The sequence below is a fragment of the Cololabis saira genome, chromosome 8, assembly GCF_033807715.1.
Source record: "Cololabis saira isolate AMF1-May2022 chromosome 8, fColSai1.1, whole genome shotgun sequence".
Lineage (NCBI taxonomy): Eukaryota > Metazoa > Chordata > Actinopteri > Beloniformes > Belonidae > Cololabis > Cololabis saira.
The window spans coordinates 43127649-43153464 of NC_084594.1; the positions used below are offsets into that span (position 1 = coordinate 43127649).

Sequence of the window (25816 nt, forward strand, 5' to 3'; positions counted from 1 at the left end):
TATTTATCAAATGTTTTCATTAGTTCTGGCGTGTATGCTAATTGGTGCATATCAAATAAGATAATGTGTGATTTGCATGAGTAAACAGAATAATTCAATGAAGTTGTGATTGACTTTTTTCCTTGTCTTTGTGTGTGTAATCAGCCTGTGAGTTTTTATAGTGATATCTAAAAGTAAAATTTTGAACCCCATTCACAACTATGTTATAACAGGCATTTTTCGATATGAATATATATAGGTCGTTTTCAAAACTTTCCCATGATGGGATTCCTTGGGACTTTTTTTCCCTCACTAAGGACATAATGAGGATACAAAATCAGTTGAGTTTGCTACTGTTGCAATTTGTCCTAGGTTTTTTCATATAATGACTGGACTATAAAGCCTACATCTTTAAACCGTCTTTGTGCGGTTTTCTCTTTTATTTTGGCTTTTTGTAACCCTTGTAGTGTCAAAAAGCAGCAGCTGAAAAATATTTGCTATCACAAATTGCAACATTTCCATTCCAGTTATCAGAGTCCCCCTTTTAGAGATCTTCTCTCGATTTGATTTATTTATTTATTTGCACATTTTTGAAAGAAGAAAATAAAAAAATACAATGGAATATATTTAGAGAAAATTAAAAAGAAATAAAAAAAAAAGTGCTGGAGAGGTCAGAAACCTGAGGCTTATCGAGTGGCCTCCCCTCTATGATACACTTCAGACAGTAAAACAAAAAATACTTTAGAAAAAAAACAAGATGATTAAATAATAGTTAAAATAGACATCATAAAAAATATGATAAAAGGAGCAGAATGTAGAATAGACCAAAACAAAGAGCATCTGAATATACAGGACTGTCTCAGAAAATTTGAATATTGTGATAAAGTCCTTTATTTTCTGTAATGCAAAAATGTCATATATTCTGGATTCATTCCAAATTAACTGAAATATTGCAAGCCTTTTATTATTTTAATATTTCTGATCATGACTTACAGCTTAAGAAAACTCAAATATCCTATCTCAAAAAATTTGAATATTCTGGGAATCTTAAGCCATAATCAGCAATATTCAAATAATAAAAAGTTTGCAATATTTCAGTTGATTTGTAATGAATCCAGAATGTATGACATTTTTGTTTTTTTAATTGCATTACAGAAAATAAAGGACTTTATCACAATATTCTAATCTTCTGAGACAGTCCTGTATAGTATATACAGTGTACAGTGTACTTGTATGTACATGTAGAGACACACAAGCTACAGCAGACGTTGAGAGGTTGGAGATGTTATTCCACAGGGCGACCCCTCTGTATTAATATTATATTACCCTCTAATGGTGCGACATCGGGGTAGATGGAGATAAGATGCTGATCTAGTTGGATAACTGTGAATATTAGATTTTATACCAAAATATTGTTGGAAGTAGAGTGGTAGTGATTGGCTTAAATGCAGAATTTTGTAAATAAAAATAGAGATTGGAATTTTATTAACATCAAAAATATTTATAATCTTGAGTTTAGAAAAAAAGGTGAACAGACGGGGCCTGGAAATCTGACCTTGTGACTGTTCTAACAAATCTTTTCTTTACGTAAGAAAAGATTCCCATTTTAAACCTCACCATTGAAGCTGACGGAGTGGATGTATTGCAGAAGCATCCGTCCCTCCACCGGGTCCATCTTCTCGCAGACGCCCATGTAGCCGGGACACAGGTCCAGGTGCATGCTGTGCAGGGCGTGGGCCATGGCGTACACGGCGTCGATCACAAACTGCACCTTCCCCTCTTGTTCATACTGAGAGTTTCGACTGATTCTTTCATCACCTTCCAGACAAAATCAGAAAACGTGACAATGAGGAGATTAACTGCATATTATCACTAAGCTAAGATCATTTGAAATTCCTCGCTCGATCATTTCAGCGCCGGTCAAAGACTCACCTGTACATTTTCTTCTACCAAGCTCATATTTAATGCCAGGCCGAGTTAGTTTGCACTTGAAGTCATCCTCCCAGAATTCTGCAAACCAGATGTTTCTTCTGTTGTTTTCGAGAGACCTCGAAGTGAAGTACTGGTCGAAGCCTGAATAATTTAACATTCATTGAATGTTACATGAAGATTCTACACATCTGACAAAAGTACAGGTTTACTTGGGGCAGCCCTCCTCGGCTTAAAATCTGAAACAAGATTGTATTTTTACACATTTTCATCAGTTTATACAGAGCAGTAGAGGTGTCAAGTAACGAAGTACAAATACTTCGTTACTTTACTTAAGTAGAAGTTTTGGTTATCTATACTTCACTGGAGTAATTATTTTTCAGACGACTTTTAACTTTTACTCTTTACATTTTCACACAATTATCTGTACTTTTTACTCCTTACATTTTAAAAACAGCCTCGTTACTCTATTTCATTTCGGCCTTTAAATAAAAACTATCCAGTTAAATTGCTCCATCCGGATAGAGTGAATTTGGTTGTGGTTGTTTCAGATGTTCTTGTCCAGTTTTGTTCTTACATCCGTTCCCTCAGATTCCTGCAACTAAACTTGGATGTACATTCCAATAAAGGTTAGGATAAATGATAACATGCCTCTGAAGTTTGACTTTTTGCACCATTACAATACTTATAGGCAACTAGTCATCATATCTGCTGCTCTCTGAAACACATGTTAATGCTCAATAGTACACATATATGCTTCTTTAATATATTTGCATTATACTAAGATGCATTCATTTTCAATGGCTTTTGTCCTTAATGGCTTTTTTCCCCCTTACATTACTTTTACTTTTATACTTTAAGTAGTTTTGAAACCAGTACTTTTATACTTTTACTTGAGTAAAAAACTTGAGTTGATACTTCAACTTCTACAGGAGTATTTTTAAACTCTAGTATCTATACTTCTACCTGAGTAATGAATGTGAATACTGAAGACACCTCTGCAGAGCAGCAATATTATGGAGCCAAATCAAGGCCAAAAGTTTTGCTAATTTGAAAATAAAATTTGAACCTGAAAATTATTTTTTACAGTTTCAATTTTTTTTTTCGGTATCAGATCTTTTTTTCAATTTCAGAACTTTTTTATTTCAGTTTCAAATCTTTTTTTCAGTTTCAGATCTTTTTTTTTTCAGTTTCACATCTTTTTTTTTTCAAAAAAGAATTTTCAGGTTCAAATTTTATTTTCAAATTAGCAAAACTTTTGGCCTTGATTTGGCTCCATAAAATATCAGATCAGAGGTTTATCTGACTTATCAATCAGCCATTTCTTTGTTTGACTGTATTGTTAGACGTTGACCTGGATGGGATCATATCATTGGACTGAATGTGTGCTACTACCATCAATAGAAGCTCTTTTGGGCAGGATAGTGACGGCGCCCTCCGCCACCTCTTCCTGTTCCTCTATGGGAGAGCTTTTAGCCCCCCAGCTATCGGATCCAACGAAGAGGAAGTGGCCCGTCAGGTTGGCTTTTTTTGCAGCCTGCAACACCCGTCTGAAATAAGACATACACATCCACCCTAGTCTTTCCGCATTAAAATAAAATAGAAAAAAAAAAAACCTCATGTAACTTTCACTAAAGCAGTACAAAGGCTGAGCTGAACTCACTTGATGTCGTCCTCGTTGGCAAAAATGATGACCCCCCGAGCGTTTGAGGTCTCCATCAGTCTTTTGATGACTTTTTCAAACTGCCCTGGTCCCGGCTCTCTGGGGATCTTAATGGACTGTCCAATACACAGCCCTCCTGTCCAAGAGACATTACACATAAGCTGAATAAGTTGGTTGTTCACTGGGCAAGAAAATTATAATTGCAATCACTCAGAAATTACAAAAATGAAACCGAACAGGAGCAAATGAATCATGTTCTTCATCAGGGTGATCAGCATCGCTGACCAACGTTAGTTAACATACATGAGAATCTGGTAAAGACTGTTCCTGCATAAAATGGCACGGCGAGGGTTCATGAAAGCTCTCAGAGTTACAGCGTGACATTTAGTCCTTAAACCAAGCAGAATGAATTCTTACATTGTGGAATTTGATCATTAAATATTCACAACCAAAAAGCTGGAGTCACATCAGCTTTGAGGCTCACGCAACCTTTCAGTGGCGTCGTTAACGTACCATCGCCCATCCACCCATCTATCTATTCAATTCAATTACATTTCATTTATATAGCGTCTAATACAACAAAAGTTGTTGTCTTTAGACGCTTTCCAGAGACTCAGAACATAAACGTGAACCCCCGAGCAATTATTACATAAACAATGGCAGGTAAAAACTCCCCTAGTGGGAGAAAAACCTTAAGCCAAACAGTGGCAAGGGAAGAAACCTTCAGCAGGACCAGGATCATCATCCATCCATCTATGCAGGCATCCAACCATCCGCCCTTCTATGCATCCATCCATCTATTCATCCAGCTAGCCAGCCATCTATCTATACATCCACACATGCCTCATCCATCCATCCACCCATCTATGCGTCCATTCATGCATCAATCCATCCATTCACCTATACTGCCTGCCTGCAGTCCCCCAGCCCCCTCTGGTCATCCCGCTGCTGCTTCCACCTGCCTGCTGTGCTGTTGACGTCCCTGACCCCCCAGTCTGGCCTTCGGCAGGAGGGTCCCCCCTTATGATCCAGGTCCTGCTCAAGGTTTCTTCCTCCTAAAGGGGAGTTTTTCTTGCCACTGTTTGGCTTAAGGTTTTTCTCCCACTAGGGGAGTTTTTACCTGCCATTGTTTATATAATAATTGCTCGGGGGTTTATGTTCTGGATCTCTGGAAAGCATCTAGACTCTAGAGACAACATCTGTTGTATTAGACACTATACAAATACAATTGAATTGAATTTAATTTAATTATACATTCACCCATCTATTCATCTATACATTCACCCAATGCGTTCATCCATCCATCTACGCATTAATTCATCCATATATCCATCCATCCATATATTCATCCATCATCCATCATGTGTCCACTTATCCATCCATCCATTCATTGATCTATGTATTTATGAATCCATCCATTCATGTATGCATCTATCCATCCATGTATCCTTCCATCCAGCCATGCATACATCTGACTGTCCATCCATCCCTCCATCCATTCATCACTCTATGCATTCACCCATCTGTCCATGCATCCTTCTTTCCATAATCCATTCATCCATTCATCCATCTATGCATCCATTCCTACATCCATCCATCCATCCATCTGTCAATGCATCCATACATCTATGTATTCATCCAATCCATCCATCCATCCAATCCATCCATCCATCCATCCATCCATCCATCCATCCATCCATCCATCCATCCATCCAATCCATCCATCCATCCATCCATCCATCATTTAGTACAATATATTTGATCTCAGTTTGCATCTATAATATGCTGCAGCCCCAATAATTAATTAGTCATTTCAGTTATTTTAATTACAAGTGGCCTAATTATTCATCCCTCTCTCTCTACATTTAAAAAAGAAAACTTCTTGACTTCTCAACTTCCTGAATTGCACTTGGATGTCATCATAGCCAAACTCATTAGAACTAGGTTGATTATATTTCTCTGTTGTAAGATGCTTTGTATAAAACCGTCTACTACTTTAAGTGTAAAATTAAGTGTAAAGATTCCTTGGATTAACAAACTGTTTTGTATTCAGTAAGTGTAACAGTGTGATGTAAACAGTATTGTCAATCACTGTCGTATGACTTTATATAATATTCAACCAGAATCCTAGTAAGACCAGTGGTGCTCTCAAACATAAATGATGGGCTGCAGTGTATGTCTAAGAATTAAACTGCTCTATCTTATGCTGGGCTTTGAAAGAACAACAACAGTACAGTGTGGTGAGTAATCCCTCATTGTTCCAGGAGGAATTCATACTGGACCTGCTTCTCTGGATATCTGCAGGAAGGCGTCTACGCCGCTCTCGCCGTAATTGCCCTCGGAGGCGATAGTGGAGACGTAGTTCCAGCCCATGGCTTTGACGATGTCCACCATGGCCTGGGCCTGGTAGGAGTCGGGAGGAACCACGCGGGAGAAGAACTCGTAGCGGCTGTTGTCGCTGAGCTCTGGGGCGGTGGAGGCGTAGCTGATCTGGGGGATCTGAGACACACGGACGGGTCAGTGCTGACCAACAGCTCGGGACAAACGCAGAACATGAGCAACTGGAGTTACCAGGCCTTCAGGCATCACGGGGTGATGCACCGCTTACTCACAGACGTGCCCTTGACAATGTCTACATGAAGATATTTATACTGGGTAGCTGCTCCACATTAAAAACATCACAAAAAAGTTGCTTGAGCCGGCGCACCACATAGACAGAAACGCAGATGCCAGTGGCGTCAATTCAGTCCAAGCTACGGTATGGCAAGGTTACGAGTCACAGAACTTAACTAGAGTATCAATCAACACGTCCAGCAAATACTCATCACACAAGTCTATGTAGCTGATCTGTGTGGTCAAGAAAATTGGAACTTTTTCAAATGCAGTCTCGCTCACTGCAAAAACTCAAAATCTTACCAGGAATATTTGTCTTATTTCTACTTAAAATGTCTCATTTTTAGTCAAAAAATCTCATTACACTTAAAGGAGCATGAGGCCGGATTGTGGCAGGATTTATGAAAAAAATCCATATACATTTTAAGTTTTCTAGTAATAATGTCAGATGAGGCGTTCAAAACCCAAAAGAATGATTCCTCTAGTGTATCTCTCCTTTGCCTTGAACAGGCTGTGTGCTGCAAAATGTGCTGCAATTCGGTCCCGAATTTCCCGCGCTGGGCTGTGGATGTGACGTCACATGACGCTGCATGTGCGTTCTCCCCGTTCTCCCGTGCCGGCTTCACTGTTGGCTGCAGTACCCCCAACGGCCGTCGTGGTGAAGGGTGGCGCTAGAGAGTCTCATTTCTTAAAAGGAGCCTCAAGATCCTTTAAAACAAGAGTCATCACCAGAAAAATAACTTGTTATTTGACCATTTTCACCTGTTTCAAGTAAATTTTCACTTGAAATAAGTAGAAAAATCTGCCAGTGGGACAAGATTTATCTTCTCATTATAAGCAAAAAAATCTTGTTCCACTGGCAGATTTTTCTACTTATTTCAAGTGAAAATCTACTTGAAACAGGTGAAAATGGTTGTTTTTGAGTCTTGTCTTAAATGTAATGAGATTTTTTTTACTAAAAATTAGACATTTTAACTAGAAATAAGACAAATATTCTTGTTAAGATTTTGAGTTTTTGCAGTGTAAAATAACTAGTGAAATCGATCATGTTGTTCTGATTTGCATTTGTAGTTATTCTATATGTATTAAGTAATAGAATAATCAATACAAATAGACACAGAGTAATTCCATAAATGTATTTAAAAAACAAACATTTGGGCCGCTCGGTGGCGCAGTGGGTTAAGCAGCGGCTCATATACTGAGGCTACAGTCCTCCTCCTGCAGCGGTCGCAGGTTCCAATCCCGGCCTGCGCACCTTTGCTGCGTGTCTTCCCCGTTCTCTCTCTCTACCCCTTTCCAGTCTGCATTCAATAAAGGGCCACTAGAGCCCAAAAAAATCTTTAAAAAAAAAAAACCATTTACATTCTCCCTTGAAGCCGAGGTGTGGCGGCTGCCGTACCTTATACCCAATTGACGCCCCTGGCAGATGCAACAAACTACTGCTGTAAAAGCATTTGTTTATTGAAAAATGGACGAGAAGATTAATTTGCAAAGGCACCACTCCTTAAATGAAAAAGCTCAGGAGTCTCAGACATGAACCTGCTGGTGCTCCGGTGCAGCTTAATGTAGGAACCTCCAGGAGACGGAGAGACGGTGGACACGGGGGTGGTGGGGGGGTTAACGGAGAAGGAGAGAGGAGCGAGAACCATTTCACAGATTATCTGGAAGGATTATAGGGGTTTTAGCCAAATTATGTTAAGCACAGAGGGAGAGACAGAGATCAAGAGAGTAGAAAAGGTTAGCATTTCTCAGCTGTAAGCCATACAGTATATTTAATTCTGATAGCCACATGCAGCTTAAATTTAACCCCATCTACACCTTAGTGCTTCAGAACCTCAACATCAACCAGGAGCAAAGTTAACCCGTTGAAACTTCTGCTCCTGTGAGACGCCGGTTTAGTGAACATGCCAATGTTTTCTCACAAATGTGTAATGAACAACATGTAATCCTCTGATTCACTGGCTCAGATCAATGAGCTGTATCAGTAACACGGCTAGACACCCGGATCCTGGCACGTACGCGCGTTTGGCCTGTTTCCATTAATGTCCCTGAAAAAAAAATGTGTCAGAAGAAATATGATGGTTTTCAAAACTTAAAATAACCAATTAATTGTTTTTAATAAATATCTGACCTAAATATTTAATTATTTTGGCAAGAAAACATTTTATGTAATTAGAAATAGTGCAGTGGATGATAGAAATGTGAAAGGATTATTAAGAGCTGGGCTGCAATTACTGCCTGTTTTCACTTTCTGATCCTCATTTTAGTGCTTTTATCTGTTCTTTTTTTTTCATTTTACTTGTATGTGATTCATTTAGTCTAAATACGGGGAAAATCTAGTTCACTGCGGTTTTTCAAAAGCTAAAATTCATCTGCTCAGTTTTGGTTTTTGCCATCCAAAACCTTTGAGAAATAAAACTGTCATTTTTCTGACCATGAACAAACACTGGAACATTTACAAAGATTCAGGCGTTAAAACATTGTTGTTTTACAGATTTCTGGGTTCGATCCATGTTTTTGGATAGTTGGTTTTTCACCAAACTGGACCACAAATAAAATATTTTTGAACTGAACCAAAAACATGCATATTAGGTTAATTGATTGATTCTAAAATTGCCCGTAGGTGTGAGTGTGAGTGTGCATGGTTGTTTGTCTGTATATGTGTCCCTGTGATGGACTGGTGACCTGTCCAGGGTGTAACCCCTGCCTCTCGCCTGAAATGAGCTGGGATAGGCTCCAGCAGACCCCCGTGACCCTGCAAAGGATAAAGCGGGTATAGATGATGGATGGATGGATGGGTTTGCGTGTGAGATGCTGAGACGTCTCCCGTCCTGACTTGATGCTAAATGTGTAATGAACATGGGACGAGCAGCATGGGCCGCCCAGAGAGCAGCACATATGGACTGTGGGAGGAAACGCACCATTTAGCTAAATCTACTCTGCCCAGGTCACAAGTTTGTGTTATCCTAGAAGCAGTCTCATCCTGCCGCAGTGCTGCTCTATTTTCAGTCCCGGTCCCGAGCTGCTGAGAGGGGCTTAGTGGAGGTTGTGATGTATAATTCTGTAGTTAACATCTGCCTCGTGTGCGAAGCTTCTTGGTTCGGCTCAGCATGCTCGGTATGTGGAATAGTGCAACAAGTAGCATCCCCCAAAAGCTACAGTTCATTTCTTTAGCTGTTTGATGCTGGCATGTGTTCATGGTTAAGTATTTATAATATTAGAATTTACAGAGTAGTCGTTGTAATATCAGATCCATAGTGAAGTCTGAAGTAGTTCCCAAGAGCAGCTGATGACAACAGCATCCCGGTCCTCACATCAAACATTGTTCAGCTGAAGGAAGGAAATGTTTGTCTCTTTAGAGCGGCAATAACTTCAGTTCAGCGCGGAGTATCTGAGGAATACGTACTTATCAAACACCAGCATGTCAGATAATTGCAGTAGCTCTGATTCAGTCTCAGGGACCTGAAACGGTTGCTGCTTGTGTCTCTGCCTGTTCTCGTTTTTTCTCTTACAGATCTCCAAGGCTTGTGTGCTCTTTGTGCGTTTCCCTGTGTTTTTCGCATTTTAGACTAGCAGCGGATGTATATGCAGACAAAAAAAAACACCAGCACGTCCTGGTCCTGTACCGGAGGAAGAGTATTAGGGCCATGCAGGAGAAAAAATATTTGTGAGGGGAACATTTTTTTTATTGTGCACTTCGAGAAAAAAGTCGAAATGTCGAGAGAAAAATGCTGAAATGTCGAGAATAATGTTGAAATACAATTTCAAGAATAAAGTCAAAATTTCGCCTTTTTTCTTAACATTTCAACTTTATTCATGAAATTTTCACTTTTTTCTCGACAGTTCGACTTTTTTCTCGAAAATTGTACTTCAACATTGTGGCAGGGTGGAGGAGCAGCCACTCAGGTGATTGGGCACAGGTGTGCCCAATCAACCTCTCCACACTGCCTGCCTTCATAAGAAGTGGCTGCACACCAGCCAGAGGGCTCGGCTGAGGGTGACTGCACGTGTGTCTGGTGAAATAAAGAGTAAACCATGTGTCCTCTGTCCTGTCGGTCGGCCCAGTGGCAACGAGCTTGCTACAAACATTAATCTCGACATTTCGACTTTTTTCTCGACATTTCAACTTTTTTCTCGACATTTTTACTTTTTTCTCGAAGTGCTCTAAAACTCCTCTAAACTCCTCCGAACTCCTCTAAAATATTATTTTTATTTTTCTCCTGCCTGGCCCTCTTCCGTATGTACTGGAGGAACACGTATGACTCAACTGTTTTGCGCATCACTAAAATGAAATGATGGCCCAGCTCTACGTCATCACCTGAGGTTTTTTTCTAAATGAATACAACGCAATTCTGAATGTGTTGGATGTAAGTGAACAGATGAACGAGACACAGATTCATCGAGTTTGGGATGAGAAAGGAACATCCTTGAAACGATGAGTGGTGACTGAAACAGGGCTGGTCATTGCTTTCAGAGAAACCCTGCTGCTGAACTCACTGCTTCTCAGTCTGCGGTGTAAAAAAACACAAGGTTTTGTACGTGTATTACCCATTAACCCTTCAGGTCCCGGGAGGCCCATCAAACACGGAAACACTTGTGTGTTGTATCAGGTCTTGATGGTTTAATGGAGGTTTTAAGAGACTGAAAGAGGAGAACGAGGTTAACATCCCCCTACCATCTACTCTCAAACTAGTTCTAGAGGAGTTTGGAGAAACTGGTGTTGTGTGCCTTTATGTTTCCTTCCATCTATCTGTTTACTTCCTGAGACGTAAACTGTCCTTCTCCTGGTTACTGAATCAGTATAAGAAACAATTATAGAACATTGAAATAGAGATCACTTTAACAAGCAGCTGCTGAGACTGATTGTCTGACATGCTGGAAATAATTGAAACATAGTTGGTTTTGACTGTTGTTGAATGTATTTTTTTCTTTCTTTTTTCCTGTATTAGATCAGTTGTGATGTTCTAGACTACAAATGAAATGAAATTGTGGACTGCTCTTCAGACCTTTTGACGACCTCATGAACTCTTAACTGTGCAGTGTTTTTGTTTTGTTTTGTGTTCTCATTTTGCTGTCTTCATTTTGTGGAATGTCTCTGCTATTTTTAATTTGATATTCTCTTTATCTAGTGGAAATTTATTTGGTTTGCTTTTATTATACAGGACTGTCTCATAAAATTAGAACATTGTGATTTTCTGTAATGCAATTACAAAAACAAAATGTCATACATTCTGGATTCATTACAAATCAACTGAAATATTGCAAGCCTTTTATTATTTTAATATTGCTGATCATGGCTTACAGCTTAAGAAAACTCAAATATTCTATCTCAAAAAATTAGAATATTCTGGGAATCTTAATCTTAAACTGTAAACCATAATTAGCAATATTAAAATAATAAAAGGCTTGCAATATTTCAGTTGATTTGTAATGAATCCAGAATGTATGACATTTTTGTTTTTTTAATTGCATTACAGAAAATAAAGAACTTTATCACAATATTAAAATGTTCTGAGACAGTCCTGTATTATGTTTAGTACTGTATTATTTTTAAATGTTGGTGGACCCCAGGAAGAATAGCTGCAGTCATGCTGTAGCTAATGGGGATCCTAATTAAACAATTAAACTGAAGAGTAAAACAAAATCTCACCGCGAACAGTCTGAGAACGTTGGCCACCATGATGGACACGGAGCTGCCAGAGGCCCCGATCACGCCCACCACCCTCTCTGGTTTGGGGATGATGGGGGGCTCTCCGTTGGAGCAGCGCACGTCTGAGTTGTCCTTCTGGATGAGGGCCTGGACGAAGGTGAGCGACTGCTCCAGGGCGTACGTGTCTCTGGAGCAGGTGTCCAGGATCCGGGCCCCCAGGGTGATGTTGGGCAGCAGGTCGGGGTCACTGTTGATCTGGTCCAGGGCGTACAGCATGGCCTCCAGTCGGTGGATCCCCTTCTCTCTCTTGATCTCTCCACAGGGGACCCCGGCGGGCCCCCGGGAGTGAACGGGGAAGAGCCCGCCCAGTTTGATGTCACCGTCGATCTTGATGGACTGAGGCTGGGTGTCCAGCTGGGCCGGTGCTGCCGGACTCGCCACCGGACTCGTACCCAGCACCAGGACCCACAGCAGCTGAAGCCACGCCCCGTAACCCGGCCGGAGGCTGAGACGGCAGACCGGGTCAGATGAACGCTCCGCTGATGCCATGATGATGAGCAGCAGAGGTACCACAGCACTGGGCCACTACCGTCCACACCTGGAAGTAACCACAATAATAATAATGATCAAAGTTCATTTCTTTAAAGGGGACTTATTATGAAAAACATGTTTTTTCTTGCTTTAACATATATACAGATGGTGTTGCGATGGCTTCCAGTGCAACTGTGAGAAACCTTGGTGTTGTTTTCGATCAGGATTTGTCGTTTAAACCATATGTTAATCAGGTTTGTAAAATAGCGTTTTTCCATCTCCGTAATATTGCAAAAATTAGGAAAATCCTCTCGCAGAGTGATGCAGAAAAACTAGTTCATGCGTTTGTATCTTCTAGACTGGATTACTGTAATGTGTTGTTAGCAGGATGTCCAAGTAATTTGCTGAATAGGCTCCAGCTGATCCAGAATGCAGCAGCACGAGTGCTGACAGGAACCAGCAGGAGAGACCACGTCTCTCCAGTTTTAGCGTCGCTCCATTGGCTACCTGTAAAATTCAGAATCCAATTTAAAATTGTATTACTTGCATATAAAGCCCAAAACGGCTTAGCTCCGCAGTATTTACAAGATTTGATAGTGCCTTATGTTCCTGGCAGAGCTCTCCTTTCTCAGAGTGCAGGTTTACTCGTAGTTCCTAGAGTATCCAAATGTAGATTTGGAGGACGGGTGTTCTGTTATCAGGCACCATTACTATGGAACCAACTTCCAATCTGGGTTAAGGAGGCTGACACCACCTCCACCTTTAAAACTAAACTTAAAACCTTTCTGTTTAGTAAAGTTTATAGTTAGTGTTTAGTAAAACTCTAGCTGGTGTTGGTAAATCTCTAGGTAGTGTAAACTCTAGTGTGTTAGAGTCAGTAGTCATAGTTGCAGCTATAGAACAAGACTATAATAGTTAGTCTCAAATATAGATGTAGATATGCTGCTATAGGCTTATGCTGCAGGGGGGCACCGACATGATCCGCTGGGCGGTGCCTCTCACCCTTCTTCTCCTCTCCTTTTCCCTGCCTCTCTTCTCCATTACCATTTTTATTTATTATAAATATCTCATAGCTATCATTTTTGTCCATCGTTCCTGTAGTTTCTTGTGCCGGCCCCCTTTTTTCTCTTTTGTGCATGTATGCAGGCTGGAGCCTCGGGAGCTGCGTTCTGGCCTGCGTATATATCCTATCTCAAAAAATTAGAATATTCTGGGAATCTTAATCTTAAACTGTAAGCCATAATCAGCAATATTAAAATAATAAAAGGCTTGCAATATTTCAGTTGATTTGTAATGAATCCAGAATGTATGACATTTTTGTTTTTTTAATTGCATTACAGAAAATAAAGAATTTTATCACAATATTCTAATTTTCTGAGACAGTCCTGTAAAGTGGTCTCCCCTCAGCCCGGCAACTCAGAGAAGGAGGAAAGCAACCAAATTCTGCAGTGTCTGTACAGCCACCCGGATGATCCGTCCAGTGTCATGTGGCTTCTACGAGCCAATAAGATTCTGCTCTTGTCGTTACGTCACGACAGGAGCGATGCGTGAAACCACGCCCTCAACTAACTCCGCCGGCCGGAGCTTCCACCATTTTTTCGTAGCGGTGTATCGCGTCATTCAGGCAGCCAATCAGCACAGAGCCTCATCATCATAGCCCCGCCCACTCAGAATCCCGCATAGATAATGAGGTTAGAGAATGGGAAGATAAAGACATGGCTTAGAGACTGAATTTCTAATTTATTTAGCAAAAACAATCAAAAGCTTGTTTTTAAGACATTCAAGGCCTGTTTAAAATAGGTATTAGATGCCATAATTGGTCCCCTTTAAGTTATCTCATCAAATTTGATCTGTTGTCAAAAACTGATTTTTTTGTTTCTTTTTTTTCTATCATTTGCTTCCATCACTCTACATCCATACTGTTATTATTTCTTTGGCATGCTTTGTTCATTTGTGAAATGTCCTACATGCATAAACTCTGGGATATTTCTGCTTAAATCAATTCTTTTATTTAGGATTTATTTAGGATAGAAACACGTGTCTCTCTGTCCGAACTTCCTAAGATGATGCTGCACTTAAAACTGGAAACAAACCTTGAAGTTGACAGAAGAGTCCTTTAACCGTGAGACAGGATTTCATCCAGGTACAGATTTGGTGAACGATATTTAAAATAAATAAGAAATAAACAGACAGATATCCGCATCTGTCTGAGGCCAGGATTAGACGGGGAACCAGCAGACACACGGTCTCCACACATGAACCTGCAGGACTCCATCATCACACCCTCCAGAAAAGGTGCTGAAGCTGCTGAAACCTGGAGACAGCTTTTGATTTCGGCCATGAGAGGCACAATCTTCAAATCTGATGACCAACAGCCCGGACCAGGCCCGAGAGGCTGGGAGATTCGTACGTACAGAGGAAAACATAGGTCCACAGAAATTCAGAGCATTTAAGACTGAAAATCTTCTACAGCCTGCTCAAGATCCAAGGCCAGGACAAGCGTTTCCAGGATTTCAAGAATGCAACGAGAGTGGCTCCTTGAAAACTCTGAGAAAGTCCTGCTGTGACCCAGAATTTGGACCTAAACCCTGCAGAGCATCTCTGGACAGAGATGGAGGTGGCTGTCCAACCTGGCCTCCTGCTTCCATCAAGAAGGAAGGAAGAGACCTCCAAAGGAAGGATCGTTCCCAGGAACCCCTCAGCCATCAGCAGAGAAGGCTTTCAACACTTATTTCTGTCTCCCTTATATACATAAACAGTTTGTTGTTCTCCAGAACTTTGTGTAAATGCAATAAATGAAGGTACAACTAAATAAATCATGACAGAAAACCTGAAACGCTCTAAAAAGCTTCCTCTTCCACAGAAAATTAAAAATGTGTTAGGACTTACAAACATATTTATCAGTAGATCTGTGGTGTGTGGAGCTGTTCCAGCTATTTTACAAAGAGCACTTCACACAAACATGTTTTAAGCTTTAACATAAAAGTCAGGAGGTTTGAAAGAAAGGGACAAAATACACGAAGAGGTAAAGAAAACAAACAGTGGTTTTAGGCATATCATGCAGGATGAGCAGAGCGAAAGCTGGAAGCTTTTATCATGAAGAGCAGAGAGCCTATGATGGAAAAGCCTATAAATTTTGCAAAACTGGAAACATGCTGTCAACTGTGGGCGCATTGCAAGCTCTAAAAGCGGGAGTGGGTTAACTGCGTCTGCTGGAGCATCGGGGGCAAAGTCCGCACTATTCTCCTGAGCTGGCGGGATTTTTCACTTAATAAATACATTTCCTTCTAGATAGGAATTTACATTGTAAATAATTTGTTAGACTGAAACTATACGTGTATATATATATATATATATAAGTTGACAGAAGAGTCCTTTAACCGTGATACAGGGTTTCATAGAGGTACAGATTTGGTGAACAATATACAGGACTGTCTCAGAAAATTTGAATATCGTGATAAAGTTCTTTATTTTCTGTAATGCAATTAAAAAAACAAAAATGTCATACATTCTGGATTCATTACAAATCAACTGAAATATTGCAAGCCTTTTATTATTTTAATATTGCTGATTATGGCTTACAGTTTAAGATTAAGATTCCCAGAATATTCACATTTTTTGAGATAGGATATTTTAGTTTTCTTAAACTGTAAGCCATGATCAGCAATATTAAAATAATAAAAGTCTTGCAATATTTCAGTTGATTTGTAATGAATCCAGAATGTATGACATTTTTGTTTGTGTAATTGCATTACAGAAAATCACAATATTCTAATTTTCTGAGACAGTCCTGTATAATAAAATAATATTTATATAGTAATAATAATAATAATAATGATAATAATAATAATAATAATTTATAATAAAATAAATAAGAAATAATTGCCTTATTCATATATATATATATATATATATATATATATATATATACATATATATATATATATATATATATATATATATATATATATATTTTTTTTTTTTTTTTTTTTTTTTTTTTTTTTAATGAAGAAAGCCTGCGCTTGCATGCTTGTTTTTCAGATTTTTCTGATATTTTGTGCTACATTTGTGCTTCAAGTCACATTTCAGATGCATGCTGCACGTACAACTTCTACGTTTGACGTTTTTCTAGAAAACAGCTGGAAACGCTGACAACACGAGCGTAAATGAAAAGTACCAAACCCTGTCGCAACTGTTGCAGAGTCTCCCCCCGGTGCGGGAGCGCCGTCCGCGGCGGAGCGGCGCGTCTTACCGGGCCATCCCTCACGGAGCGGTCCTGGTCCTGGTGCGGTCCGTCCCGGCAGCTCCTGCAGAGACCACTCCAACCATCACACACCGAGTCTTCCTCACCGACAATAAATCCTCTGTCATCTCACGCACTAACTCTGTGCAGCATCGGACACCAGCTTTAAAAACAGGACTCCATCAAATAAACATTTGTGGTTTTTCTGAAGACAAAATGAAAAAAAAAAAGAAAAAGAAAAAAAGGAGAGACTGGAGGCTGTCGTTTGTGGCAGACTGCACAGAGAAGTGCAACATTACAGCAGTGAGATTCTACAAATCACCGCCAAATCCCTTAAAAGCTCTCCCTCTGTGTCTCTTTTCCAGCCCCCCCCCAGCCTGGTCCCTCTCTGGTGACCCTCGCCTCCCTCTCTCTCAGCACTAATGGCCTCAGATTGGGATTATCATGCTGCCGTCTGTGAAGAAAGCACTAGGTGGACTAACCCACACTCTTTATCTATTTATTTATTTCCTAGAGCTCTGAGCTGAAGCAAATGCAGACCCCCTCTCCCTCCACCCCCCTCCAGCATGATGGAACTCTGTCATTTTCTGAGAGATTACATGAGCAGCGCTTTCATTGAGTCTCTCTCTCTTCCCCACATGTGCACACCTTTCCCTCCTCCATCAGGGCTGGAGAACATCGGAGCACAGACCCGGCTTCCGCAGCAACCCAAACTGGATTACATTTCTTATTGATCTGAGAAGAGCAGCAGCTCTCTGTCAGTTTAGTTACAACCTTCAGTGAAACATCATCGCCGCCTCCTGCTGCAGCAAAATACACATCTCAAAGTACAGTAGTCTTGGAAATTCAAAGTTCACGACACAAATGGCTTTTTTCTTCCACGTGTTTCTTTTTATTTCAAGTGAACAAAGTCAGTTACATGAGAAAAGCAGATTCAGTCTTGTAAAACAGTGGAGGTGAGGGCTTTAACGGTGTGACCTGTGTGGGACACGTTCCTGGAAACCCTAGCCTAAGAAGACTGATTTCTCCAAACCATCCTCCACTTTGGTGTACTCCAGGTGGGATTTGAAGTATCGGCTTTCATAGCGAGGGTTGTTACGGATGTACTCAAGGTACTCGGGGGTTCCCGGGCAGATGACATTATCAGCCAGCAGGATGCTGCCTTTCCTCAGGAGGCCGCACTCCTGAAATGTAAGAGAAGCAGAGTAAGTACAGTGTCGGGGGTTAAGAGTTGATGTGCGTCCAATGAGTGTAACTCGCCTCCATCAGCTTGGTGTCGGGCAGATAGCGATCTTTCCAGTGATCCAAGAAAACCAAATCAAATGTCTTCACCCCAAACTGCTCCTTCATTTTGGGGATCCAGTCACCAGACGGTCCTTCAACTAACTGGACCTAGTTTGAAGAAATACAGCATTATATGAGACATAATAATAATAATAATAATAATAATAATAATAATAATAATAATAATAATAATAATAATAATAATAATAATAATAATAATAATAATTCATTTTATTTAGAGGCGCCTTTCAGGTCACCCAAGGTCACCTTACAAAAGATACAACATACATTGTATAAGTTAAAATACAATTAATCCAAAAAAGCAGCAACAGACAGCATCAAAAAGTACATAAATCAATAAATAGAGGGAATGTGCATGATGTCACAGATGTGACTTCACAGCAGGTTACGCCCACTGAGTGTCAGAAAGACTGAGTGGCAGAAAGACTGAGTGTCAGAAAGACTGAGTGGCAGCGTAAACTTTCAGTTTGAGCAACTGGAAAACATCTAAAATAGGAAAGAGCTGTTGTGCGATCGACTGTACTCATAGATTTAGCAAGAAATCGGAGTTATCGTTTTACAGACTGCTGAAAAATAAGCTTAAGAGAGACAAATGGATCCCTGCAATTCACAGAAACAACTGGATTCCATGAACCGAAACGTGGATTTGTGGTTCCCATTTTGTATCAGGTAATGTTGGATTTTTGGGTAGCTAACGTTAAACGGTCAAGTCATAAAGTTCGGTGTCCTCATCACTTTAATTTCTACAACAAATCCTGCCTTGAAGTCGGACCAAGCGTCAAGACTTTTGTAAGCCTTCAAGCTTTGCTTCGTGTATTTCCCCGGCGTAGAAATTAAGTACATATAAATATCAGGAAACTGGATTGGTGGCCAAATATTAATGTCCATGGACCACTGGTTCTTGGTAACTGTACCAAATATTAATGTCCATGGACCACTGGTTCTTGGTAACTGTACCAAATATTAATGTCCATGGACCACTGGTTCTTCTGGTAACTGTACCAAATATTAATGTCCATGGATCACTGGTTCTTGGTAACTGTACCAAATATTAATGTCCATGGACCACTGGTTCTTGGTAACTGTACCAAATATTAATGTCCATGGACCACTGGTTCTTGGTAACTGTACGGGTCACTGTCAAGTCCAACTGCCTTTAATTTAAGCCGATAATCGGCTGTTATCCTGTCTTCTCCACTAGTTGCAGCTGTTTTTGCTGATGTTTTATCACTCAGTGTGAGTAAGGGGGCTGGTCCAGTGGGGAAGTGACGTCAATGCAGACCCTCTATACAACAAACTGGTGTAGTGTAGTGCACAGCCTCCGGTTAGAGTGAGTTTAAACAGGTGAGTTTTGAGTTGGTTTTGAATGTTGTGATGGAGTCTGTCTGTTTTATGTGTGGGGGGAGGGAGTTCCAGAGTCTGGGTGCCAAGGAACTGAAGGATGGGGTACCCATGGGTGCACCATGGGACACCCATGGTGCACCCATGGTGCTGAGGCGTGAGGTGGGAATGTTGAGAAGTGCAGCCGAGGTTGAGCGGAGGGTGTGTAGGGAGGAGGGAGTGTATTCATGTAGGAGCTCACAGAGGTCAGTGGGGGCTGGTTGTGCAGGGCTTTGTAGGTGAAGAGGAGGTTTTTGTAGATCAGGGGTCGGCAACCCGCGGCTCTAGAGCCGCATGCGGCTCTTTAGCGCCACCCTAGTGGCTCCTGGAACTTTTTCAAAAATGTTTGACCTTTTTTTCTTCTTTTTTTCCTTTTTTCCTTATTTTCTCTTTTTTTTCTCCTTTTTTTCTCCTTTTTTTCTCTTTTTTTTCTTTTTTCTCTACCTTTTTAATCCCGACATTTCAACTTTTTTCTCTAAATTTTAACTTTTTTCTCGACATTTCGACTTTTTTCTGAACATTTCAACTTTTTTCTCGACATTTTGACTTTTTTCTCAAGATTGCACTTCAACATTAATCTTGACATTTCGACTTTTTTCTCGAATTGCATAATGAAAAAGTAGTGGACTGGTAGTGGACTGGTAGTGGACTGGTAGTGGACTGGTAGTGGACTGGGAGCCAGTGGAGTGATGTCAGATGACTTGGTGCGGGTGATGATCCGGGCGGCCGAGTTCTGAACGAGTTGCAATCTGTCGGTGAGTTTGGTAGGGAGGCCAGCGAGGAGGGCGTTGCAGTAATGGATATGTGCTGGACTGGGACAGGGCTGGACTGGGACAGTGCTGGAAAGGGACAGTGCTGGACTGGGACAGTGCTGGATGGAGTCTGGAGATGTTGCAGAGGTGGAAGAATGCAGTCCAGGTGATGTTGTGAATATGAGGTGCATGCGCATCATGTTTCATCTTTCTAGTTTCCTCCATGCGCCAGGTTTTACCTTGTCCTCCACTCCGGCCCAGGCGATGACCTGGCGAGCTATCACAGCGTTGGCTGGGTTAAACTCAAGAGTGATGATCTTGGCGTGAGGGGGCAGCAGGCTGGCGATCCGCACCGAGGAGTAGCCGCAGTAGGTGCCCAGCTCCAGCACGGAGGACGGGTTGGTCTCAGTCACGATGGAGTCCAGAATGAGTCCTGAAGACAAAAACAACGTAAACATTACCTAAAGAACAAACAGAGAGGTGTCACTGAGAGTTCACTACCTTTCTCATCCCCCACATTCATGGCCCACTCCTTCTGTCTGCAGAAGTGGTCGATGGCTGCCACCACGCTGCGAGGGTTCCCTCTGGTGGCGTTCTTCTGAACTGCAGCCAGGATCCGCTGCAGGGAGGACGCGGCGCACCATCACTGACAGGATCATGCCATAATTACACACACATACACGTGTACACATTCTACTTGATTGATACTAAAAAAATAGATTTCATAAAACAACTGGTTGTTTCAGTTCTTTGTTTTCTTCTTCTTCTTTCAGCTGTTCTCTTCAGGGGTCACCACATCCTCTTCTCTCTCACACCAACTAACTCCACCTCCCTCCTGGCAGTTCTACCCTTGTCACCCATCCTTCTACAGATATCTTCACTAGATTATCACTTGATTAGTTTCTCAGTTTGGTTTTAGTTGGTTTAACAAGTGCATCAGAAGCTTCAGAAAAGTTTTGTTTTTTGTATCACACTTAGATTTTGTTTTTGAGGTGTTGTCTCACACTTACGTCCTATCAACAATGTCATACAGTAAAATGATTCTTTATTCTTTATTTTGAATGATTACAATGAGGAAAAAAAGACTTAATTAGTAAAACTGAAGCTGAAAACGTAAAAAAGAAGACATGAAACAAAAATGAAAACACGTCAGGCTACGGCGTAGGCTACGGAGAGACTCCCGCGTAGCCGCGTACCCTACGGCGTAAGCTGTGCGTTGATTTAACGCGGAACCATAATTCAGCCTTAAGCTGGTGGATCAGATCTGCTGAGTGACTGCACCTGTGGACGCGTGGACTGGCTCAGGGTGTCCAGTAGTGGTTCCAGGATGACGTCGTACCACAGGAGCGCCACTCCTGCGTGGTACTGCGCGGCCGTGGGGATCAGCCATCTGTACAGCACATAGAGAAGAGCCGCTCCACCGGTGCAGCCGTAGAGAAGGGTCCCCCACATCCTGGAGCAGAGACACAGACGCAGACATGGAGGAGGAGTTGGGGGGGATGAGCACAGACACCAGATTGAGGTGGATCCAGAGCCGGCCCAAGGCATAAGAGAACTAAGCGGCTGCTTAGGGCCCGTGACCACTAGGGGGCCCCCAAGAGTTAAAAAAACATCAAATAAAAACTAAAATTATTTTTTTTACGTGTGAGTGAGGATTCATACATTATCAAAGGTATGTTATTGTACAAAAACACAATAATTAATATTATTACATAAACAATATTATGTTAACAGACTAGAGTAGACGACTGCTGGCATATTGACTGCTGCCTCGAAACGAGTGAAACTGACAGTTTTACATTTCATGATTCACATGCAGCAACACAAAATCATTAATTAAACGTGTCATTAATTAATTAAATGCTGAAATAGTAAATATATTTTTTTACTTAAAATGAATTGTATTTTAATTAATTAATGACATATTTAATTCTAATTTTAATTAATTAATGACACATTTAATTAATTAATGATATATTTAATTCCCATTTTAATTAATTAATGATGTATTTATTTATTTAATTTTGGCAGCACAAAAAATCCTCCATAATTGATGAGGTACTGTTTATCTAAGAGAAAAAGAGTGGACCAGGTGCTCCTCAGGGTGTGACCGCTGTAAAATGGCGCTCTTGGATCAGATACGGGAGACAATGTGGAAAAATAGAAGCAAGAGATCCAGGCACTCGAGACGAGGTGGATTAAAAAGATAAAAAGCCTTTATTAAAAGATGGCTGCCAACATGTTTCAGCCTATCCGGCCTTCTTTGGCCTGATGAAGGCCAGATAGGCCCAAACATGTTGGCAGCCGTCTTTTAATAAAGGCTTTTTATCTTTTTAATCCACCTCGTCTCGAGTGCCTGGATCTCTTGCTTCTATTTTTACTGTTTATCTAAGTTGAGTGATTTTCATTATAGTTCTAGTTTTTGTAGTACTTTGTTGTTGCACTTAATTGTTGTTGTTCCACTTCAAATAGTTGTTGCACATTGCTGTTGCAGTTTATTTAAAACCAAAAATAAAGTAGATAACGTGTTTACAGTAAATGGTTTATAAATGATCTATTTGATTATTTTGTTTCTTTTAGTGGGCCTACACTGTAGATGACACTCAGTATCACACTTAGGGCCAAATCCACAAAGAATAGATTGCGCCCGCAAATATGAATTGCGCCGCATTTGCGCCCGCAATTTGCGCCCGCAATTTGCCCCACTTTAAGGTCCTATTCACAAAAGATTTTACTCTAATGATATGCCGGCGCAAACACGGCCATAAAGTTTTGCAGTAACTTTATTAACACCGGATCAGGATCAGATCAGGATCTGACGGTAATTCATGTTCTGTGTTTTGCTACACACACCTACAGGTCAGCTGTTACTGTTAAACACACACATTCTAGATTTATATGTTTATATGGTGGAATTGTTTGTAATAAAGCAGCCCCTACTGTATGGATGAATCCTGAGCTCCGTCCTGTTATTTTTATTTTTAAATCCGAGATAAGTCCACAACCCCACTGTTTGGCTTAAGGTTTTTCTCCCACTAAGGGAGTTTTTACCTGCCATTGTTTATATAATAATTGCTCGGGGGTTTATGTTTATGTTTATGTTTATGTTTATGTTTATGTTCTGGATCTCTGGAAAGCGTCTAGAGACAACATCTGTTGTATTAGACGCTATATAAATAAAATTGAAAATTGGAAAATTGAACCCCACTTGATCTGACTGTCTACAGTCATGTCTGACTATAGATTTCACCCTTAATATCATTCAGTATCACACAGGCTTGAATGATATTGAAGAGAGAGAGAAACAGAGACAGACGGGGAGTGAAGCCTGAATTATGGTTCTGTGTTAAATCGACGCGTACCCTACGCCGTAGGGTACGCCGTAGGGTACGCGGATGATGGAAACAACACTGCTGCAACTGGGCAGCTCTTTGACCTTTGACCTGTTGCTTCTCTGTGTGGCCAGTAGGGGCTGTTGCTGACTCTGGAAAATATCAATTGAAAGATTTTCATGCAAGTTTGTTAATCTGTTGTAGCTTCCATGGTCTTAATCCCTGTGGATTACAATCTAACTACAACAAAAAAGTTCTTCCATCTAGTTTTACAAGTGTATTTGTAATGACAGGGAAGAACATGAAATAAGTTTATAGTGGGTGTGTGAATGATCAATAATCAGTATTATTGGCAGTAATAGAGGGCCCCAAAATCACATTTTGCTTAGGGCCCCATGCAGGCTTGTGCCGGCCCTGGACACGAGCATGAGTTGGATCAAACAGCTCAGATCTGTCCTTTGTGTTTCCTAATGAGATGGGTGTTTACTATGCAGAGCTGCTGCATGGAGGATGCTGCGGCTGCACAACGTCCCTCATCTGCGGAAACAAACCTTCTCAAACACATCACGTACTGCTTCTTTCTTTGTGGTTTTTACCTGCTTCTCCTGGTTTAACAGCAGTTTGTTGAGAGAGTAAAGCGGAGACCATGGGAGAAAGAAACTCCACTGAACCTGGAATAATAAGTAAGAAATGTCAGGTGGTTGAGGTAATCTCTTCTGATCTGGAGTTGGAGTTGCATGGCAACCGGGGGGGAGGTTATTAATTGACCAGCCAATGCTTTAACCTTTACTTTGGCTTCTGCCAGAGCAATTAGAGATCCACACATTAAAAATGCACGAAAACAAAAAAAAAAGCCTACTCTGGTGGCGAGTCACATGTTTGACACGTGAGTTTTCACCTGAATTCACATCGCAAATCACATCACAAACGAATGAGAGAAGACACGACAGCTCTAGCTACAGGTTGTGGACACATCAAAGACTGTATTTACCAGACAACGAAATCTAACCATCATTCCTGCAGAATGCACGATCCTAGACGCGTTTGCAGGAGATGAGAGCTGGAGCAAAGACTCCCGCAGAGAATGTTGAAGCATGATTTATGGTTCCGCGTTACACCAACGCGGAGCCTACGGCGTAGGGTACGCGGCTACGCGTACCGTACGCCGTAGGCTCTGCGTCGATTTAACGCGGGACCATAATTGAGGCTTTATGAGGAGTCGTGCGCCGATGCGCTCCTTATGTAAACGCGAGGAGGAACCGGACTTACGTGCGTCTGCAGCGTCTGTTCCCGTCCCGCTCTTCCTCTCCTCACCTCCCGTGGCTGCTGGAGGAGAACTGGAGGAGAACTGGAGCTTTCTGACAGAACTAACTCCTCCTCCTCCTCCTCTCCCGACCGTGCTGGACTGTGAGCGGCTCTGAATGTCAGGAATGTGAGCAGACTCCACACACACACGCACTCCTGCTTTATTCAGGTTCACTGAGCTGTTGTTCACATGTGTTTTAAGTCTTCACTCATATTTTAGTGAGCACTTTTTTTTTTAATAATCTTTTTATTGTTTTTTCAATTTTATGGGTAAAAACATTAGAACAAAACAAAACAAGACACAACAAAACATAAAAATTAAAAAAAAAAAAAAAAAAAAAAAAAACCCACCCCAAACCAACAGTAAGCGCTGCGCAGTACGTATGCATAATACAGTGTTGGGGTAGTTACTCAAAAAAGTAATCCATTACATATTACTAGTTACTTTTAAAAAAGTTATCCCTTACACTACTTAGTTACTGGTTGCTGAAAGTAACTAGTTACATTACTAGTTACATTACTTTTGGATTACTCCGCAATATCACCTGAGCTGCACCATAACTCGATTGCCAATGAACAACATATACAGGACTGTCTCAGAAAATTAGAATATTGTGATTTTCTGTAATGCAATTACAAAAACAATTAAAGCTGCAAGCAGCGATGAACGGGCCCTCGCACTCAAGGCCACCGCCCCCCATAAGCATATCAGAAATGACACCACCCACGACTTCCTATGTCAAACCATTCAAAAGTTATAGCAGAAAAAAGGGACAACCAATCAGAAGAAGGGGCGTGGCTAATTCAGGCCAATGAAGGTCAAGGACTCCATACAGAATCTGATGCCACCACCCACGACTCTCTATGTCAAACCATTCCAAAGTTATAGCAGAAAATCGGGACAACCAATCAGAAGAAGGGGCGGGGCTAATTCAGGCCAATGAAGGTCAAGGACTCCATACAGAATCTGATGATACCACCCACGACTCTCTATGTCAAACCATTCAAAAGTTATAGCAGAAAATCAGGACAACCAATCAGAAGGAGGGGCGGGGTTAATTTTCACCAATTATGGTCAAGGACTCAATACAGAGTCCCATGACACCACCCACGACTCTTTATGTCAAACCTTTC

General features: G+C 41.0%; 2 protein-coding genes across 3 annotated transcripts in view; both read right to left on the reverse strand.

Annotated features, from left to right (window-relative positions):
• The window catches only part of grm6b (glutamate receptor, metabotropic 6b), a 43099-nt gene extending 26087 nt beyond the window's left edge, over window positions 1-17012 (reverse strand). Inside the window, exons 1-7 of the mRNA XM_061728027.1 lie at window positions 16618-17012; window positions 11835-12432; window positions 5854-6070; window positions 3572-3707; window positions 3304-3458; window positions 1912-2052; window positions 1597-1797 (exon numbers count right to left, since the gene is read on the reverse strand). Coding sequence (XP_061584011.1) covers window positions 1597-1797; window positions 1912-2052; window positions 3304-3458; window positions 3572-3707; window positions 5854-6070; window positions 11835-12383 — 1399 coding nt within the window. The 5' untranslated portion in view covers window positions 12384-12432; window positions 16618-17012. The remainder of the gene's footprint in view (window positions 1-1596; window positions 1798-1911; window positions 2053-3303; window positions 3459-3571; window positions 3708-5853; window positions 6071-11834; window positions 12433-16617) is intronic.
• A 533-nt stretch (window positions 17013-17545) lies between these two features.
• On the reverse strand, window positions 17546-24801 carry comtb (catechol-O-methyltransferase b). Of its 2 annotated transcripts, XM_061728743.1 has the most exons (7): window positions 24647-24791; window positions 23974-24048; window positions 21327-21498; window positions 20547-20664; window positions 20285-20478; window positions 17869-18000; window positions 17548-17792 (listed from the first exon to the last, which is right to left on the reverse strand). In XM_061728743.1, the coding sequence occupies exons 3-7, from the start codon at window positions 21495-21497 to the stop codon at window positions 17613-17615; spliced, it is 795 nt and encodes a 264-aa protein (XP_061584727.1). In that variant the 5' UTR covers window position 21498; window positions 23974-24048; window positions 24647-24791; the 3' UTR covers window positions 17548-17612. The 2 variants fall into 2 exon arrangements, with proteins under 2 accessions (XP_061584728.1, XP_061584727.1); XM_061728744.1 differs by lacking the exon at window positions 23974-24048 and having other exon boundaries at window positions 17546-17792; window positions 24647-24801.
• Window positions 24802-25816: the final 1015 nt, after the last annotated feature.